The sequence below is a fragment of the Ctenocephalides felis genome, unplaced genomic scaffold (genome assembly GCF_003426905.1).
Source record: "Ctenocephalides felis isolate EL2017-DRISC unplaced genomic scaffold, ASM342690v1 CF-g0.4_SCAFFOLD_03572, whole genome shotgun sequence".
Classification (NCBI taxonomy): domain Eukaryota; kingdom Metazoa; phylum Arthropoda; class Insecta; order Siphonaptera; family Pulicidae; genus Ctenocephalides; species Ctenocephalides felis.
Genome location: NW_020539726.1, coordinates 29,238,534 through 29,259,748, shown reverse-complemented (window position 1 = coordinate 29,259,748; position 21,215 = coordinate 29,238,534). Strand labels below are relative to the sequence as shown.

The 21,215-nt window shown below is 28.3% G+C and overlaps 2 protein-coding genes across 2 annotated transcripts; both read right to left on the bottom strand.

Annotated features, from left to right (window-relative positions):
• Positions 1-2,154: 2,154 nt before the first annotated feature.
• Positions 2,155-6,783, bottom strand: LOC113388348 (conserved oligomeric Golgi complex subunit 4-like). The gene is made up of 12 exons (XM_026625736.1): positions 6,697-6,783; positions 6,425-6,622; positions 5,575-5,677; positions 5,380-5,512; positions 5,170-5,308; positions 4,847-5,059; positions 4,488-4,721; positions 4,289-4,422; positions 2,963-3,076; positions 2,672-2,891; positions 2,366-2,599; positions 2,155-2,226 (listed from the first exon to the last, which is right to left on the bottom strand). The coding sequence occupies exons 1-12, from the start codon at positions 6,781-6,783 to the stop codon at positions 2,155-2,157; spliced, it is 1,881 nt and encodes a 626-aa protein (XP_026481521.1).
• A 6,608-nt stretch (positions 6,784-13,391) lies between these two features.
• LOC113387653 (BUB3-interacting and GLEBS motif-containing protein ZNF207-like) lies at positions 13,392-20,942 on the bottom strand. The gene is made up of 8 exons (XM_026625013.1): positions 20,748-20,942; positions 20,417-20,667; positions 19,784-20,054; positions 19,411-19,593; positions 18,869-19,115; positions 17,891-18,112; positions 17,535-17,802; positions 13,392-13,563 (listed from the first exon to the last, which is right to left on the bottom strand). Exons 1-8 carry the CDS (start codon positions 20,786-20,788, stop codon positions 13,436-13,438), a joined length of 1,611 nt encoding a protein of 536 aa, XP_026480798.1. The 5' UTR covers positions 20,789-20,942; the 3' UTR covers positions 13,392-13,435.
• Positions 20,943-21,215: the final 273 nt, after the last annotated feature.

The following is a 21,215-nucleotide window of genomic DNA, read 5'->3' as shown; positions in this document are numbered from 1 at the left end:
TTTATAGTAAATATTATATATTTTGAAATGCCATAAATATTATGATTTTGAATTTAAATATATCAGTTAATTTAAAGATGGGTAAAAAAATTTTGACGATGAAACCAATATAAAAATAATTAATTAATCGTAGTTTCGACACAATATGTGTGTTATTATTTCAGCTAAAATAAAATAATATAAAATATTGAATAAATGCAGTAACAACAAACAATATATAAATAATGTATAAAAAATGTTTCATCAACCAGGTAAATTAAAAATAATAAATGATAAAAATATAAAAATTGATTAAACTCAAATTTAAAAGTTTCAAGTTTTCTGGGTTATGATACTCATTTTAAAACCAATTTCACAATTTTGAGATTATTTCAATTTTATATTTTCAAAACTCTCCTGATTGGTATAGATGGATTTAAATATTCTATATATTATTTATTATTTAAGTAATGCATCCAATATTATATTTTTATTTTAGCTGTATAACAACACAACATATTTTATTATTTAATTCATCTAACATTATTAATTTTCCGAAGGAAAAGTTTATGTTTTCATCAAATATTACGATTCGCTAATTTTATGCTTGCTCGACGTTTCAAGCCATTCTGAATCGAATGAGACGAAATTTGGAGAACGTATGTGTGTGTATGTGTGTATGTGAACCACTTTTTTTGTCTCAAGTGAATAATAACACAAATCTTGTGTCGAAAAAAGTACAAATAAGTAATTCTTTTTTTTATTTTATTATTCGACGCATTATTGGCTGTTAAATATCAAATACTAAATAATAATTCAAAAATTATAAATTGATATATGTAAGCATTTTTCCTCTTAATAAACACATACCACACAAAGAATTATTACTTTGTATCAACAACACGCGATTAATTGATGAAACAATCGGTGATCATAATATAAACATAGAATAGTTCTTACATTCACTTATTGCGAATTTTAAATTGCAATCTATGAATAAATAAAAATAAAATTCAATGGCGTTATTGTTTCAACCTTGGATAATTACAGGAATGCACGGACATGTTTACAAAATACATTGTATAATTCTATTATTGAATTTTTGTTTTCGATTCTGTGATCGCCGTTAGAGATTTGAATTGTATTTGGCAACATCAAAATTAATTAAATTTAGGAAATATGATCCTCATACTCGTCCTTAAAAAATGCCGTTGATTTAAAAAATTTTAAATCTATAAAATAAAATTATCGTCAAGCTTTCATATCGAATTCTGTTCCCATTCGTAAAAACTAATTTAAAAAAAATAAACACACATTATTTACTAATTTATACAGTTTTTATCCATTACTTATAAGGTATTTCTTTTCTCCAGATTATTTATTATTATCCTCAAAATCAACATTTTTACGAACTTATAATTTTAAAATAACATTTTTAACTTAAGAAACTTTTTAGGGCGAGCAAGAAAAGGGGAAGTGATTTAATTCAGACCCTTAAAGAGCAGTTTTGAAAGATATTTTTATGATTCTTTTTATGTTTTAATGTGAGATATTAAAAATGGATCACAATTGCAGGAAAAAAAACTGTTAGGCTTTTATATTAATATATTTATTAACAAATAATATTATTAATTTATAATAATAAATGCTCTTTCTGTTATAGTTTCAGCTTTTTTATATCGTCTAACCGGAAATCAGTTCTAAAAGTTCAAAAAAATGTGATATATATATTTCATGTTAAATAAAATTAAAATATAAAATTATTACCTTAACATTAACACCTTTGCCAACTCCGGTTTGGTGATTCTCCAAGCAACATTTGATTCTTCCCAATACTCATTGACTTCAGTTATTTTCTCTAAATTAAGCAATGTTGCTATTTGTGTTAATCGCCCTTTTTATCACGAACTGACCAGCTTGTAGCACTTGTCAGATACTGCCCTAAAGATCTTACTTCACGATCCAGAGCTAAACCACCAAGCTAAAAATAATAGAAGACAATTGAGAAAATGCAAAAATGATTGTTGGATTGCGTATTGATATAAAAAAAACTTTATTACGTACCCTGTTAAAGGTAGATTTTAAAATAACACGTTCCATTCTAGTTGTAACATCGTTGTTACTGTAGCAACAGTGAATCATAATTATTTGCTGTTAAGCAATGCTTAAAAGAACTTAACAAACATCAAGATTTACAATCAATGTTTGGATAAAGGTTTCTCCAGCTTCATATGCTGTTAACTCATCCTGTAAAGAGAAATTAAAAGTTTATTCACCTTAATAAATCATTAATAACTCAATTAAACAAATTCAGATTTATATTCGTTAATTATTATTATTAAAAAATATATACTTACTTCAAAGTGATGTGGATTGTTAAAAATACATCAATCCAAGGATGAACTCTTGGTTTGATAACGCTGACTCGCAATTGTTGCATACCAAACTCGACCAATGCTTTAAATGTTGCTGTAACATTTGAAAGACTTGCCAAACAACTATCCACTTTTTCCCGATCATTCGTAGATATATTAGGATAGGCTGTTAAAATGTCATTTAATAATGTAGATCCTAAAGTATCAACATACTCTGAGCTTGTGTCTGCATTATTTAGATGAGCCTAAAATTTTAATCAAACATCAATAACAGGTAAAAACACATAGAAAATTGTTGTGAATTATAGCAATCTTACTATAAATCTATTTCTTAGTTGCTCACTATCTCCTTGCCCGTGAAGTCTTCCTTGTTGAATAGATGTCTGCAAAGCACTATATGCAAGATCAAGATACCCTGATGGATAACCATTTTGCAATGTTGATTTTAAGGCAGCACTATAATCTCTTTCTAAGCATCCAGTCACATTATTTAATATGGCACAGATGCCATCGATACTGGATGTAGCAATGGACCTCCTATAAAATTATATTATAATAATAATAGAAAATACTCTCATTCTATTATTTTCATAAATTATTTAACCTGCCTTGTACATTTCTTAACAATAAAGAAAACATCATCCATCATGCTTGAACAGTGCTGAGTCCCGTCTAAAGAATCTAAGTTGATGGCTTTCAAAACAGTTTCTTCCATGAAATATCTTTAAAAAAAAATTACAACTAGTTGGTTTGGTATTTAGCCTTGAGGCAAGTTACATGAACTTCCCGATATGTGTAAATAATCGACTTAATCAAAAAAGTGAAAATAATATACTTCATTAATCCTACTTTAAAAAAAAACGATAATAATTTTAGCAAAGTTTGACGAATTTTTAAAATTAAACTACTTGTCGTAAGGCCGTAACATTACAGTAAGTTCTATAAGACCATGATGTATATCGCCAAAAAAAGTTCCATGAAAATCGGCTTAAATTTTTTTTTTAACAGTTCATTACAAGAAAACGGCTCAGTAGATTTTCACCTAAAATTAATCAGTACCATTCCCAACTATTATCTTTCGAACAGTTATGGATTTTTTAAAATCAGTTCGGTAGAATGAGCTTAAATGTGGACGAAAAGTTTAACACTTTTTTTCAAATTACAAAGAAACGGCTTGGCAGATCGTCGCACAAAACTGATAAACGATAGTCCTCACCGAAATACATCAAATGGCTTTTAAATTTCTAAAATCGGTTCAGGCGTTTTTGAGAAAACGTCGATCAAAAGTCTAATTTTGACAAATGCCAAAAAAACAATACCAATTTTTGCAAACTTTGGCAAATTTTTAAAGCTGAACCAGTTGTCGTAGGGCCGTAATATTTTAGTATGATCTAGAAGACTATGGTATCTACCGTCAAAAAAATAATCATAAAAATCGTCGAATTTTTTTTTTTTAAACTTTATTACAAGAAAACGTCCCGGCCGATCTCTACCAAAAACTAATCAGCACGATTCCCAACCAATATCTTTCGAACGGTTTTTGAATTTTCAAAATCGATTCAGAATTGCGGGCTAAAACGTAGACGCAAAATTTTTCACTTTTCTGCGATTTATAAAGAAACGGCTTGGCCGATCGCCGTACAAAACTGACAAATAATAGTCCTCATCGAGATACATCGAATGGCTTTTAAATTTTTGAAATCGATCTAGCCGTTTTCGAGAAAACGTCGATTTACGGCCAAAAATACGTTCACATACATGCACACACACACACACACACACACACTTTTTCCAAATTTGGTCTCATTCGATTCAGAATGGCTTGAAACGTCGAGAAAACATAAAATTAGAGAATCGGATTTTTTGATGAAAACATAAACTTCTCCTTCGGGAAGTTAATGAGTAACAACATTTTTCTAGAAAAAAAAATTTACCTTTCTAGTAACAAATACACTCCGAGTAATTCTTGCATGCACATATTGAGTTCACATGAATTAAGAACATTATTTAAAGTATTGAGTTTTGTCTTGCGCAAATCTTCATCGGTTACTCCCAGTTCTATATCATTCTAAAAAGTAAAACAATTATTCTAATGAAATATATACCCAATACACATTTTTTTCCAAAGCTTACCGAATTTTTTTTCTTAATAAAACGCAGATAAAGCTCAGCTCTGGAATGCATTAAAGACACTTCTGCAATTAAATTATCTAACTCCTTTGGATTAAGTTTATCAAGTGAAGAACTGGTACGAGTGTGACCTCTGGCAGCATTTGAGTTCGAAGAATTTTTCATGTAAGAGTTAATTTGCATACTACGTCGTTTTATATTCCTAAGTTTAATAAATTCCTCTATTATTTTTTTTACCTATAAACCAGAAAAACTAGTGTAAAGACAATAAAAAAATTCATCATTTATGTATTTTTATTTCAAAGAAAATTTTGATTCAGATACTTGTGTTTTTACCATTTGAATTTGTTTAATGATCTCACCTGTCGATCACATTCTTTTTGTACAACAGTGAAAAGTTGAATAAGTAAACCTGGTCCATAATATGTTTCAACAAGAACTGATTGTGTCTCAATAACACGAGCTATAGATTCCAAGACAACAGTGAGACAATCAGCAAAAAGAATATTATATCTTGAATCATTAGAATTTGTACAAAGACTGTTCTTAAGGGTATTTCGAGAAGTTTCTTGAATCTGCATAAAATATAACAACTTGATATTAAAAACTTGCAATGTTCATACAATTAAAAATATTAGAATATGTTAGCATGTGTTTTTATTATTTTGAGTAGTTTTATAAATACCTGTGTGCATAAATATAAAGCAAATTGTTCCAATCCTTCATTATGCATTCCTAATAATGGAAATATTTTGAAAAATCTTTCAACAGAAGCCAAATCATCTTTTTTTACAGCTTCATTGAATTTCAGTGTTATAACCGATCTAAAATATTTGTTTAGATATGTTAATAATTTAATATTAATATAATTCCAATTAAATCATTTTAATATTACCTTATTTGTACAGCAGCTTCTTGCAATGTTATAAACGCTTGACTAACACTCGTTGTATTTTCTGCTACATCTGTAGCCGTTTGTTGCAGAAGGCTTTGATCCATGGATAAAAATCTATGAACGTGTGCAGCTCCTAAGAATAATAACAAAAATGTAAATAATATGTTATAACAAAAACAAATTTTTAGTACAAACCTTTCTCATAATCTTCATTTCTTAGTGCTGATTTTACACCTTCACTGCATATTTGTAAATCAATTAGATCATTAACTCGTTGCTGGCATTCTGATACTCTACTCTATAATCATAAATTATACCAATCACTTATTGCAAATTAATGATGAAAAAGTAGGATGATTGGTTATTGAAAAGGATAACAACTGAATTTATTTGCCCTGTTTTATAATTTAAAGTTTATATATTAAATATTAATCCATTCTTTAAGTAATAGATCCTATTATATAATTAATTTACTTGCATCAAAGTGTACTCTGCTTAATTGTGTATTTTTATAATACTTATAAAAAATTAAAATACTTAATGAAATATAGAAATAGTAATCTATGTATTTAAACAAAGCAAAATATAACTTTATTGCGATCTTTGAAATAATGAAAAATAAATAGTTATACTATATGGTCAAGATTTGACCAGGGCTTTTTCTATTAGCCCCTATCATAATCAGGGGCAGGGGATACAATTGTATGAGTATAAATACCTGTAATTCATAATAATAAGAGAAACTAGCAAAAGTAACACAAAAAAAAGGTTGTAGAGTGAAGATCAATATATATTGTAAACTAAACAGTAATTTTATTCAGATATCTTATGGTGATGGAATATTTATAATTTACAGTCAGCTTATTATTTAATTAATCACAGTGATCTTCACCACTATATGTTACAAAAATTTCTGCTAAATTAAATCTATGATATTAGAAATATGTAAGAGTATTGCATGATGATTTATAGTTGTTTTTGTAGAACTTTTTCAAACTACAGTTATATATAAATAAATTTTATTATAATTTTTTAAAGGACATACCCGAGCTTCATCAAGTCGTCTAACTTTTGCACTAACATTTTCAGCTAACGTAGCAGTATGTGTTATCATAGATTGTAAATTTAAAGAATCCTGATGAATTAACTGCAAACCAGCCTTAGATTTACTGATGGACATTAATTTAGATTCTATATGATTTTGTCGTGATAATAGGTTTTCTAGCTGTTTTGTAATTTGATCCTGATGAAGATGGAAGATATATGAGTTATTATATTTCTTTTGAATATTTTTTAAGTATTTTATATATTTATTACCTCTGCCGATGATATCTTTCGGCAAGCCTTTTCAATGCCTTCATCAGTGGATAAGTCTTCATCATTTAATATATTATACACAGACATTGCTAAAACTTTTTCTTTAATTATATAATTATCTAATTATTTATAAAAACACTTTGTTTAAAACAATCATTAACAAATATTAAAAACTACATTTTATAAATACTTCTTGATATTTACATTTGACGTTTGTCAACGTGACATTTCTTGTTTAGATTTGTACAATTAGTTATATTCGTCTGAAGTAGTTGGCAGCACATACGATTTTAAAAGGCGCGCTTTTTAAAATAGAATTCAAACAAAATGTACAAAGCAATTTATTTATGGTTGCACTTATTTATTTAAAAAATACAATATATAGTTTTGTTAATGAAGAATATATACTAAATAGAATTACATCCTTTGGAATATCACAACTGAAAAAGTGATAAATTATATATATTAATTTTAATTGATATTTATTAATTTTGTGATATGACGACTTACTTATTCGATTTGCATATAAATTATTAGACTTGCTGCTTTATGTATTACATATTTTAAATCCTGATTTTTTTCTTTGGAAATAATTTCATTTACATTTAAAATATATCAGAATCCAATTTCAATATTTTTATTATTACTATTAATAAAACACAAATATCATAAATGTATATTAATTTTATTGATTACAAGTCTACATTAATTTGGATGCTACATCCTATCTACAAATCTTAATAAACAAATTTGTACCTGTCAAATTAATTAATTTAAATTTTAAATATTACATAATATATTCTAAAGAATGCAATGCCAACAAAACCTTGCTTCATAGACAGGGGGCTTCGAGGAGTCCAACAACTTTAAGGCAAGTTGTGACAAGTATCACCTGCTGTATTTAAGTTTTTACGCAAAAAAATATAAAGTTTAAATTATAATTATATAAATACAAACAGGGGACTCCAATTGCCCAACAGCTCAGAGTGACTGCTGAGAGCAGTCGCCTGCTAGCAATTCAATCAGCTTTCAAGATTTATTCGATTGAATAATAATATTGAATGCTGATTTACAAAATGGCTTGCAAGGAACTATGAATTTAATAATAGTCCAACAATTGAGCTGTGAAATATGTGAATTTTCACCTGTCCACATAACTTACTTATAAAAACCCTATTGTTGAATAGTGCTTGCTATCATCATAACACGAAAGCTGACAAACATTTTTGAGAGTATTCTTCAGTATATCACAACACTTTTATCAAAAACACCTTTCAAATTTTTTAATAATATGATTACTAAGCTACTACAATTTTTTGTTAGCGCAGTCTAAGAATTTTAATAATATTAATAGAACTTCAAATTGTTATTGATTTTATAATGATCAAAAATTTTAATGAAAGTTTATGTGTATTAAAAAAAAAAATAATGAGAAATATAGTATTATAAAATATAAGTTATTTTAATCAAGTTGTTCTTTTTGATCGAATGTTTCATCAGCTCTCTGTAGCTATTATCGTTTGCACAGCTAATGACATGCAATAAACAATATTCATCAATAGATTATCAATAATTATTCAATAAATGTATTTCATGGTTCAATAGCTTATTTCATCAAACTCAATAGCTGTTCAAATATTTCATATAAGCCGCAATATACCCTCTTCAATAATAGATGTCATCTTTAACTAAATATACTCATAAACAAACTGATTACTTCACTTTGTGAATTATAAAATATTGAAAAACAATTGCTTTTCTTAATCCAATTGCATGTCATATATAAATCATAATATAAATCTGTAATCGCCTGCTGATAGCAAGTAAAATAAATACATACTTACAAATGTAGAATATTCTATTTGCTATTCGGCAAGGGATAATATCCAACAGCTATTACAACTGTGATTACAGACTTTTAAAATCCGAATTATATATGAATGTTGTTCTTACACACTCGTGCTGGAAAATTTTAGTCATAATAACAAGTTAAGTTGCAAAATATTATATACTTAATATATTGAGTGTTTTTTGTTAAGAAAATATTTGTTGGAATTTATTTTGATAATATTATGACCAAAATTTTATTCGATTGAAACAATTTTTGGTCAGTTGCATGCAATCAGAGTTTTTCACCATTATGATAACAGTAATAAACCATTTGCACAAAAATATGATAGAAATAGTGATCATTAATTAAGCTATCGATCTTTATAGACATTATTACTTGAAGTGTAATAAAAACATCTAAAAATAATAATAATAAATACATCTTATTGGGAAGCCCTATGCAAAAGAAAAAAATCTTGACTAACTATAAATATTGATTCTGATTATTTAATCCTTTCCTTCCTGTGCAAATGGTTTGTGCTAAAGGAAAGATCTATACCAACACTTTTTTATCAAATTATAATTAATTATGTGGATGATGAAATGATTATTATAGAAAAACGCCAACAGTTGCTTTTCATGCCAAAGTATGCAACGTCAGCAATGTTATATGAAACTTAGAACAATTTGATATATGATTGATGTAGTTTCAATACTGGACAATATATGTATAAAAAAAACTATAGATACACTAACCTTGTCTATACTTTCAAATTTAACAAAATTGGAAGCGGACATTTTTGTAGATATTGATTTCTGATCTGTATACAAATTAACATATATTACTTCTTAAATCTACCAGTGAACAGATAATTTAGCAACATTAGTATATTCTTACATGCGGCATGATCAGTCACAAAGTTTATGTTTAAGAAGAAATTAAGGTTTTACCCACAGAACCATAATTTCAATCGGTAATCACAAACCATGTAAAAGGTCTAATAGAGATATTATTCATGTAAAAGACGACCTTAAGGTCTAATAAAGACGTATTGATTGCACCGCATGAAACCATCTCCAGAACACACAATCGAAGCATATTCTAAATCAGATTACTATGTTATGTGAATCCAAAAAGTCTAGTTTCAGAAATATTCCTCATTAATAATGATATGTGCACGAAAGGTAATTATTCTTATCTTTTAAATAACTGTAATTAAATATCTAGTATTAAAATTATAATATATATCGACTAACTACAACATTTGAACATGCGTTTCATTAAGAAAATGATTATAGTAAGTTATTGAGCTTAATTTAAATTATATTTTAAATGAGTATTTTAATGCAAATACTTGTGTGACATTGTAGTATACACGTGTTTATACAGGGTATCCTAGAACTCAACGTCAAAGGTAACAGGTCAGTATTGATTGTAACTATCATGAAAAAAAATAGAAAAAAAATCTCATGCAGTTTAAACATACTGAGCTTTGAAGTACAACCTAGATCTGTAACCATTTTTCGGTTATTGTGGTTATTTTTAGTCAACTTTGGAACCAGAACCGTGAATAACATTTAAAAAGCCACAGCCAAAAATAATAACACAATTGGTGCACGTTTTCTAGAATCAGACTATTTGTTAAACTACGAATTTAAATTTAATGTTTTCAAAATTGATCGATTTTGAAAGAACCTCCTCTTAAAAACATGTGCTAAAGTATGTTGTCAAGTTCCATCAAAATTTTTGCGCATTTTATCAGAATTGTAAAATAGTGAAATCCTTGAAAGTTTTATAATATAAAAATTCGAGTAAAAAATAAAATTCATTCTATTCACAATCAGTAATTATTTTTTTTATTATAAAACTATTAAATATTTTACCATTTTACAATCCTGATTAAATACGCAAACTTACCAATATACTTTAATTCATTTTTTTTAAAAGGGAGTTTTTCAAGGTTGATTGAATATATAAATTCACAAAAAGTCGTAATTCTTGAAAACTCAGGACAATTGTGTAATTATTTTTAACAGTGGTCCTGGAAATATTATTTACGATTACAACTCCAAAGCTGAAATAAACAAAATTAATATAAACTAACCACGATAACAAAAAAACATGGTCATAGTTTGACCAAAGCTCTAGGTTGCACTTAAAATCCCACAATCTTTAAACCGCATAAGATTCATTTCTTCTAACATTTTTCATGATAGTTACAAAACAATACTATCACTCCGTTTCAGCTGAACGTTGATTTCTGGGACACCCCGTTATGCCTAAGAAGAAATATCGTATTTGAAAACCAAGAAAAAATATTCCATCTGATATATTGAAAAGAATAGCTAAAGCGATAGATTTACAAACCTGCAGAGCACATAAAATCCACAAAAAAGCATATACTACATTATTCAAGGAATTCAACAATCATCATTGCAAAATTGAACATAACGTCCATCACCAGATTGATTAACCGAATTAATTCTGGATAAAACAGGTCAAAAGTGTGTTGAAAAAATGACGAGAGACAAAATTGTCTATAGTACTGAATATCAAAATATTTTATACCGATTTATAGCTTGTATAACAGATGTTAGTTAGGACAATGTTTGTTGTAGGAAATAATTATTGTTTTGTATCTGGATGTAGTCTGAAATATTATAGTAAGAGTTGAGGTGATAGAAGTAAATTGGTGTGAAAAAGTGGTCCACAGATAAAGAAGATACCAAGTATGAATACATGATGTATAAGAATAACATATAAAATGGTGTTACTGGTATAAAATATTTTGTAAAATTTCAGACTGAATAAACAGTCCTTCAAATCAAAATTTTAAAGTCGACAACAAATCAATCATTTTCTAGTAACAAGTTCATCAACCCTCAACTAGTTCGTAAGAGAAATAATAATTACTCGAACACACTCCATCCTGATTTAATTAGCAATTAATGTGATAGAAGCTTACTAAACTGTTGTTGATCAAAACACACAAATGGTGATATTAATTTGTAGGCATGGATATTACACATACACTAGGCATCATCAATATAATAAGAATATATTGTATTATTAATTTTGACAAACATACCGTTTTCGTTTTACAGTCGTTCATATCAAGTCTGTACGACATGTCACCCGGATTTAAAACTCAGTTTTAGGTGACCTGAGAAATATAAATAAATAATAATAATACGAGTTTCTAGCGGTACCATAGGATAGACCAGTCTTCAAAAGACAACACAAATAAATATCTATGTACAAGTATTGCACATTTTACCGAATACGAATATTATATTTATCCATTTTCAACTCAACACTGACTGAACAAACACTCTATATTGCTTCAAATCTTGATTAAATGAGGGTGACCATTGCAAAACTATTTACCCTATTGATCAAAACGTTTTAAGAGAATCAACTATCGTCTGAATAAATCGGACCATGTGTAAATCTATCTAACAATTTAAAAGAAATAACTGACTACATGTAAAATTCAATGCTAAAATTTGCGATGTAGATCTTTTATTCTGAACTGTGTTGTTAATTACATTGAACTTAAAAAAATAGGGTAGGCATTTATGATGAAATTAATAATCTAATCCACCACAATTCTTTCTCTCTAAAAAGTATATAATTTTGATAATTATGAAGCCAATTTTTATTAACAAATGCGAGATTTCTACAGATGGTCACCAACATCTCTTTGTACATGAACAGAGCAATATTTCAAAACAATTGTGCAAGATAATTGTAGAAAGTCAAATTATGAAAAATAAATATACTAATAATATATACAAAAAAATATTATGCCGTTGCGTACATTACACTAGCCTTTATTTTCAACTTATTTTTGACTAGACTTATATTAAAAACTTTTTTCCAAAACAATCACCTTACACAATTGTTATGATGGTTAAATTTAGAACCGACAAACTTACAGAAAGTATTGAAATCAAAAGTTGAAATCGGATAAAAGGCGATTCCACATATCATGGATTACATGGAAGATACTGATGCTGATGTCAAATCGCCTTTATCAAATATTAGTCTAACGTTTTACGTAGATTTTTGCTTATTTCTATACTTAAAATTAATGCTTGCAAATGAATGAAAACCATAATTTTGACAATAGGAAACCTAAAGAATGCTCTTAAATAATTTTCACGAATGGTTAATTAATAAATTTCGACGCCAAGAATCCGTGATACAATTTGGAAAATAAAAATTGAAAAAAGATCCAACTGCTTTAAAACAAAAATGCCAAAAAATCCAATATCAAATATTTTATAAAAGTTTTGGTTATTTCAAAGAAATAAAACATAAGAAACGAGATTAATTGATAAATCAAATTATATGTATTACGTATTAAGAACATGAAGATAACTCGCTTCCAAAAAGTGCGTTAGCGTCCTAAGTCATCATTTCGTGAAAAAATTAGTTCTTATTAGAATCTGATTTATTAATCAGATTTAAATCGTATAACTTCCATAATTAAATTATTTAAGAATTGAGTAGATTTTTCTAATTTTCAGTTTTGGAATGTTTGTTTCGGATAGCAATAGCTGGATGATTTTCTTAAATAATATTCTGACAGTTTCGCAAGCATGAGAATTACATAAGCACTATAAATAATTTTTAGTTTCAATGCACGAATTTTGAATACTCCTTACACCTTGAAAAGAAACTCAAAGCTTCTAGAAATGTATCTAGTTCAAAGGTTGTATCACGAAGTCTTCAACGTCTGAACGCCAACTTAAACCTAAATTGTTTACTGTTGAACGAACAACAAACAAGAATGAAAAACATATAACGTGACCTTGTTCTTGTTTCCTTCGTGAACGCACTAAAGAACGAACATTGAAGTTCTCTTCGTTTTCTTCAAGGGTGCTGAAGCAACCAGACTGGTGATCACCTGAACCTCGGAGGTAACATAGATAACATAGGCAGCTGACCTCCAGGTAACACTGTGAACAGACCTGCTGGAGCAGCTAACATGCCCTGATGTGGCAATGATGCGAAGACACCACCTGGTGCACCTGTCGATCACAAAATAAACGAATCGTGAAAGTAATTTATATCAATACAAGAGTTTTGCATGCCGCCGTGACCGCACAACCGTAACGGTCATTCGACCTTATTTTAGCGCATTTAAGGAAATTTTGAACCCTCAAACCAGCTCACAAAACAAAAATCAAATATACGCAATAATAACAAATATATTGAAGAAATGAAAAAATCGATTTATTTTGATATTAAAAATTGATCTTTTAAAAAAATGGCAGAAATCCAAAGTTTTTATTCTGATGCAGGTCAAAATTTCCCATTCGATACGCTCGTATAGGGCAAATATTAGGTTAATTATTATGTGTTTATACATGTATGTTATGTACTTATGAATACACACAATGTATATGTATGCATAAGCATACACAATCCCTTCAACATATATTGAGTGTGTATATATGTACATATATATTGCAATATTCGAGTAGTGTCATTCATCTAAAGCCAGCAGCCCATATGATTGTACCGAATGTGCATTTCAATATTCTATGTAACCCCTACTTGAATGAAGCAGATTTCATTGATATTCCCAGAGTTCATAAGTAGTAAAGATTATACCATACACATGCTTATGAACGCCTTTATGGTTAGTTTGAAGCACGATTTATTCACCAGATTGGTTTGAGATAAGATAAAAGTAACTTATTCTAAAAGCTCACTTTGTTAGATTTTATACACAACCCGCAAGAAAAAAAAGCATACTTCTCGGATAAGTTCATAAATAATTCATTCTGTACTAACCCAAAATCAAATTATTGAAGAAACAGAACAAGTTTTACCTCCATGTTAACCTTACGTATTGAAAATAGCAACACTTATTTAACATGATTTTTTAAATAGAATATATATTTAAAAAAGTAGAATATTTCAAGTCAACAAAAAAGTTTATAAAATAAATTTACTTCTGATAAATTAGAAAAAAGTGTAATAGAGTGCTTAATGTCTTTACAATTCGATGTACAATATATAGGCTGTCTCATAACAATCACTAAAATGAATAATCATAAAACATATATCAATAATAATTTTATATTAAATAATACAAAGCGAAATATGTGTGTCATCAGCTTGCTCAGACGAGAAATAGATTACCTTACATAATTGGATTAAAATGGTAAAAAATGTACGTAAGATTATCATCGCCTTATTTAGAAAAACAAATACAGACACACTACAGAGTGAGTGCCAACACCAATGTCATATGAAAAATAGAATACCTACCTTTACAAATGATTGAATGACATATATTTTAAATCATGCACAAATTCGCATGAGTTATTTTTAAAATACATATCTGCATTTAAATATGGTTAGGAACATGATTTCAAATATAAGATAACAAACATAGTAGTGTACTTAGGTAAATACAAAATATCAAATATATTTTATTACTTAGGGCCCATAACAAATCGAGACATCAATGCCTTTCACCTACTGCAGAAACTAAATTGACTGCTCACTGTCAATAAGGAAAAACCAAAATAAACAGTATACTAAAAAATTTCTTAAAAAACATACAGAAGCAATCAACAAACATGCTAAACATGATACTAATTTGTATATATATTATCAGAAATAAGAATACACCCCACGCAAACTGATCAACGCAAACATTCTAAAGCTCAAATCGAACGATAGAAAGGAATTTAGGATCAAAATTGATTTGTGATCCAAGACCACAGATACTTAGTAATCTCATATTTAAATCCTCAAAAAACTTTACATTAAATGGATGTGTCTTCTAAAGTCATATTATTATATATGTACTGATAAAAAAAATAATTCACAAAAACCAAAATTCAACTAATGGTTGAAAATTAAAACTTTGAAAACAAATGTCTCCACATTAACACGAATGCCATTTTTCAAAATCAATATAGTTTGACTGTCTATATCATTTTGATGTTTTATAAAAAACTCAAATTATTAATTGTAACATAATACAGCATTAATATTAATAAGATTACTGAGTATCTTTCAATTTGTGGCCTTATAGAATATTATTCAACAATTTGTGCTACTTCCGTGATAGCGTATGATTTGAGCATAAGACAGCAGCTAATTCAAAAGTAATTTGGTTACCATTAATCGCAGGATCGAATTTGCAACAGACAGGTTGCGATTAAATCTAAATTGTGTTGCATACCCAAATATTACGTCGTAATATTTTTTTCTTTAAATCTTGTGCCCTCTGATGAATGATGTTCATATACGTCTATAATGATAAAATATAATCCAACAGTATAGGTAAACGCGATTCAAGTATAAAGAACCTAATTTAATATTAGGTACCATCAAAATATACTACTGTGCTATATTAAACACTAATGCCAGATTTTCTTTTTTGAATTTATTGTTGTTATTTGATATTTTCAGTAGAAGTCATATGAAAATTATATCATGCTGTCATTTGTTTTTACATATTGTATTTAGATTAATTTTAAAAAATAATATTTATACCCATATGGCCACATGTGAATACGATGTAATCATAATCCAAACATGAGAAAAAATGATATTTTATCCCATGCATTTTGAATTTTAATGATTAAAAAAAATTGAATTTGTATAAAATTATGAATATGAAATCTACAATCATTCTCACTACTTTATTACTCTCCATTTGTACTTGCATGTGAAATGAATATTTTAAACTAATGGGATACCAATTCAACCGTTTCTATTGTTGCTCAAAAACTCACTTGGTGTAATAAATATAATGTTAAAAGCATAACGAGTATGTTTATGATTTGAATTGGTATGAAATAACCATTGCAACTACAAATAGAACATGAAAATTAAATTTACTTATTGAAAAATAAAAACCTATTTATTTCAAAACTTGCAAATTTATATAGGCATTAATGTTATTTTTTACTCTATTTCAAGTTGCAATGTCATGTGTTGTTAGTCCATCTTCCAAATAATAAAATAAAATCTATATTATAATAGTGATAGAAAATAATATATCACGCATACCTTTATAAATCATCTATAAATTTATAAACCTAAAAATTAAAATCATTAATTTGATTGCATAGAATCATAATACTTATGATAATATGAATTATATATTAAATATATCTATGAGATGTAAGAATAAATGCAACAAAAAAGGATAGAATATTTTTTGTCAAAAAGTAAAAAAATAAATTTGAAGTAACAATTATTTTTAGAACAAAACTATGTGTAGTAAATTATTCGCAAAAAGTAGTAATGTTTAAAACAATATTATATTAAATGAGTTGAAACTGAGGAAAAACATATTGGAATAGAATATTATATACTGAATTTGTTTTCTAATTTTATAATATACATCACTACTATAGTCAAATCGAGGTATCAAAAATAAGAGAACTTTAGGAGTAAGACAAAAATTGAAATATTTTTGATGTATCACAAAATCAGTTATCAGTTATTAACAGCAAATTCTTTTAAATGCTTTATATATATATATATATATATATATATATATATATATATATATATATATATAACTATTTTCGATTAACAATTAAATGGTATGACTTAATTATTTCCCAATTTTAATGAGTAACTTTTTGAATTCCATAAATAAACAAAAATTTTGATAAAATGTAAAATGATTAAACTATATATGACTGTATTCATGTCACATTAGCTATTATTAGTAAATTGGAAATGCTAATAAATTTACATATTTAATTATATCAAAATATCAAGATGTTTTGTATATATCAAAAGATATTATATAAAATCCATAAAAATTGATAAAAAAAACTAAAAAGTAAATTTAAAAAAAAATGAATTGTAATTTTTTCCTGTAGTATTGATTCTGAAACATGAAATTTACTTTTATACTTATAACAGAAATTGCATAATAAACATTCATGATCATCCCAATATCCCTATAGAAAATCAATATCCCTAGACAAAATTAAATATCAACAAACGGCCAACTTACCTGGTGTAAGGTTCAGTTGCGGCCGCATGACGTTTAGGTTACCTCCAATATATGTAGGCCTGAACATTGGCTGTCCATGAACAAGAGCCATACTCACAGGAGGGCCTAAAACAGACTGTGGAAGTCCACCAACCGGCACGTGTGCTACACCAATGGGTCTAAGTTGTGCTTGTTGTTGTTGCTGAACGGCCACAGCTGCAGCAGCCGCAGCTTGATGGGCCGCTGCTGCCTGTTGAACAGCTTGCACATGCTGCTGCACTTGTGCCATCTAAACCATATAATAATAAAATTTAAATAGTGATACTAATATTAATGATTTGTAGTTTTTCTTAACAAAATATTAAAATTCAGCTTACTTGTGCAGCCTGGGCTGCTTGAACTTGGGCTTGCACATGCGCCTGAGCTTGTGCTTGCACTTGCGCTTGGACCTGAGCCTGCACTTGTGCTTGTACTTGCGCCTGTACCTGCGCTTGTTTAATTCGTTGTTGCTGTTGTATCATAAGGGCAAAGTTTAAAGAATCTTCATTTTGTTTTTGAGCAATGGACAGAGCTAGAGCAGATGATGTAGGTGTTATAACCTGAAAAGTCCAGGAAGAAATCTTAAATTTTTATTCAAAAAATTTTGTTTATGTTTCAGTTATAAGTGAAATAAAGCAGATTCAATTAGCAACTATATATCGTACTTTTAATAAGTAAGAAATGATGCTTAAAGTAACTTCTCATGAAGACAATCTCCAAATTAGGGTTTCCTTAATTCACATGAATTAAAACAACAGTACTTACTTTTTAAAAATACGATTTAATTATAAAATTATTTTCAAATACATAAAAATGAACATCAACAGTTACAATAAATAACTATGTAGTAGATTCCCGAAAAAAAATGAAATTTAAAACTAAATATAAAAGATAAGTCAATATATTACCACACATTAAAATTATCACCTTATTCTTAGAACCATGATTATTGATTAAATTAATGTGTGTGCTCATAAATTATTTGTATTACAACTTTTGTCAAGGTCTTTTTGATATTTAATTTAAAACCTAAAGACTAGTTTGAAAAATTTGTAATATCATACATGCTCCAAAAATTCAACATAACAATTCTAATCAAAAGATTATTTACAAAACGAAATAATTTTTAATACCATTATTTACAAATATCAAACAATTATTACAATCTATTCTTTTACAAACACACAAACCTCGAATACATTTATACATATGCATCAATTTTATAAATCAATAATCATGAATCAAAATGACAGTAATTTATACACTAGGTATTTATGTATTTTTTAATAATTCCATTTTCTTCCATATTTCTGTACCTCTGATTGTGGGGGCAACATAGCTGGTGACGCTTTTTCCTTCGCTGCATTTGCTGCCTCAATCATTTTCTGATATTTAGGTAACCTGGCCCTCAGCTCTTCTAGAGATAGATCTTCTGAAGGGTGCATTATTTTGCTGGTTGAGCCAGAAGTCGTTATTACATTTTTAGTACAACTTGTAGATGATTCACTGGTTGTCACTGGGTTGGCATTATTTGTTGTGGGGGGTGCACTAATAACTGCATTGCTGAAATTAGATAAATGTAACATTTATTAAAAAACTATTCAGATTGAAACAATGAAAAAACCTAAACATAATTTATAGGTATAAAATACCTCAATAATTCATTAGTATTTGTTTCAAAAATTAATTAAAATGTATATAACATTGTTTTAATGAACTGCAATTAGATTCAATCAATATTCAAAATACTCAACATATACTTTAGTAAAATTGCTAATAGTGGAAACTATGTTCTACGTAATTGAAGATAAAATGCAAATATAACATAAAAATATATTTGTGTTTGAATTATAATTACCTATAAGCAGGGAAGGTAGGTTTTGCAACTGTAGTTGCCGATGTGGCAGGTTTTGAGTCACTGGCTGCTGCAGCAGGTGAACTGCTGGGAGGTGGTGCCCCTACACCAGGAAACAGTGGCCTTGTAGACATAGCCATAGGCCCACCAGGACCCATCATATGTGGCGGTAATATAGAAGGCATCCTGGTTAAACATGCAATACTTATATTAATCTTATATATTTATTTATTTGTAATTTTAATAAACAAATTTTCAATTGAAGTATAATCTAATAAAAAAGACAGACAAAAAAATGTATAAATTGTCTGGAATGAATGGTTAAGTCCTTCATAAAAGTAGCAACATTCTTAAAAGATTATTTTCTACTTCATACCCAGGCGGTCCAGCCATAAATGGAGGCATGTGTCCCATAGGTCCCATCGGCCCCATCATATGTGGTGCCATTGGGTGAAATTGACCCATCATATGTGGTGGTGGGCCAGGCATCATGCCCGGTGCCATCATTCCAGGATGAGGTAGCATATGTGGAGGTAATATTGGTGGGGCACCTGGTGGTGCATTGCCTAAGAGACCCGGAGTTATTTCAGGCTTGCCCTTTTTTGTTGCTGGCTCGTCATCTTCACTGTCTGACCCTCGACCATTTCCTGTAAAATAATAGTCAGAAATATTAGTAAAATGACATTTTAGTATGTAGTCTATTATATAAAGGATTTTTACACATACATTAAACTATATACCACTCGATTATAAACTTAAGATGAATAAAATTTTAATAAAACAATTAGTAAGGTAACAAAAAATGTTTGCTCATGATTTTTTCTATAATGTGATTATGACCATATGTTGAGTTTGGTTTGAAACAAACTCAATCGTTTAGAAAGATAAATATCACATTTATTTCAGACATTTTAATGTATATACTATAAAATAATGGTATCATTGATGTGATATTTAATGATTGACATCTTTATGTGAAATAGATAGAAGATAACTCGATAAAATATACCTTTTTGTCTCTCATGCTCTTTAAGATCAGCAGGCGGAATGCCTTCCATACCATATATTTCTACTTCAATATTTGATCTATTCGGTAATGAATTTGGTACTTTGTCGATTGCATCTTTGTGAACTTGCATACAATGAATTGATAACCCAGGGCCAGTATATAATTTTTTGTGGCAAATGTGACATTTGAAGTGTTTTGCTTTTTGATGTTGAATAAGAATTTTTTCATCGTCGAACTCCCGATTGCAGTACCTATATTACTATTAAGGAAAATACTATCCTGGGAAACAAATATTAGAGGAAGGTAATAAAAAAATCGATGAAAAGGATACCAGCACCAAGGCTTTGACAGCTTCTTCTTTTTGCGACCCATATTATATATAAAACTACACTAGATTAAACAATAACAAATCTCTTTAGTGACAGAATTACTATTTCTGTAAATATAGCCCTTTATTTACTCTTTAAAAACCAGCATAGTAGATAATTAGTCAAACTATCTATAAAATGGCGTCCATATCCCACAAGTAGTAACATGTACGTCAATGTACCGACAGATGGACAGATGGAAGCAAACAGTGTTGCCATATATACATTTTAGGTAAATCAGCCGTTAAAGTTTGAAATTAAAAAATATATATATATTTTCTAAATTTTGATTCAAATTTGATTTAACTAAATCTAGACAATCTATCCATAATCACACACACACACATATATATATACCCTAGACCCTAGAAATTTCCGTTTTCTCAACTTTAAAATTTCAGATTAACTTTTATATTAGATATGTAGATGAC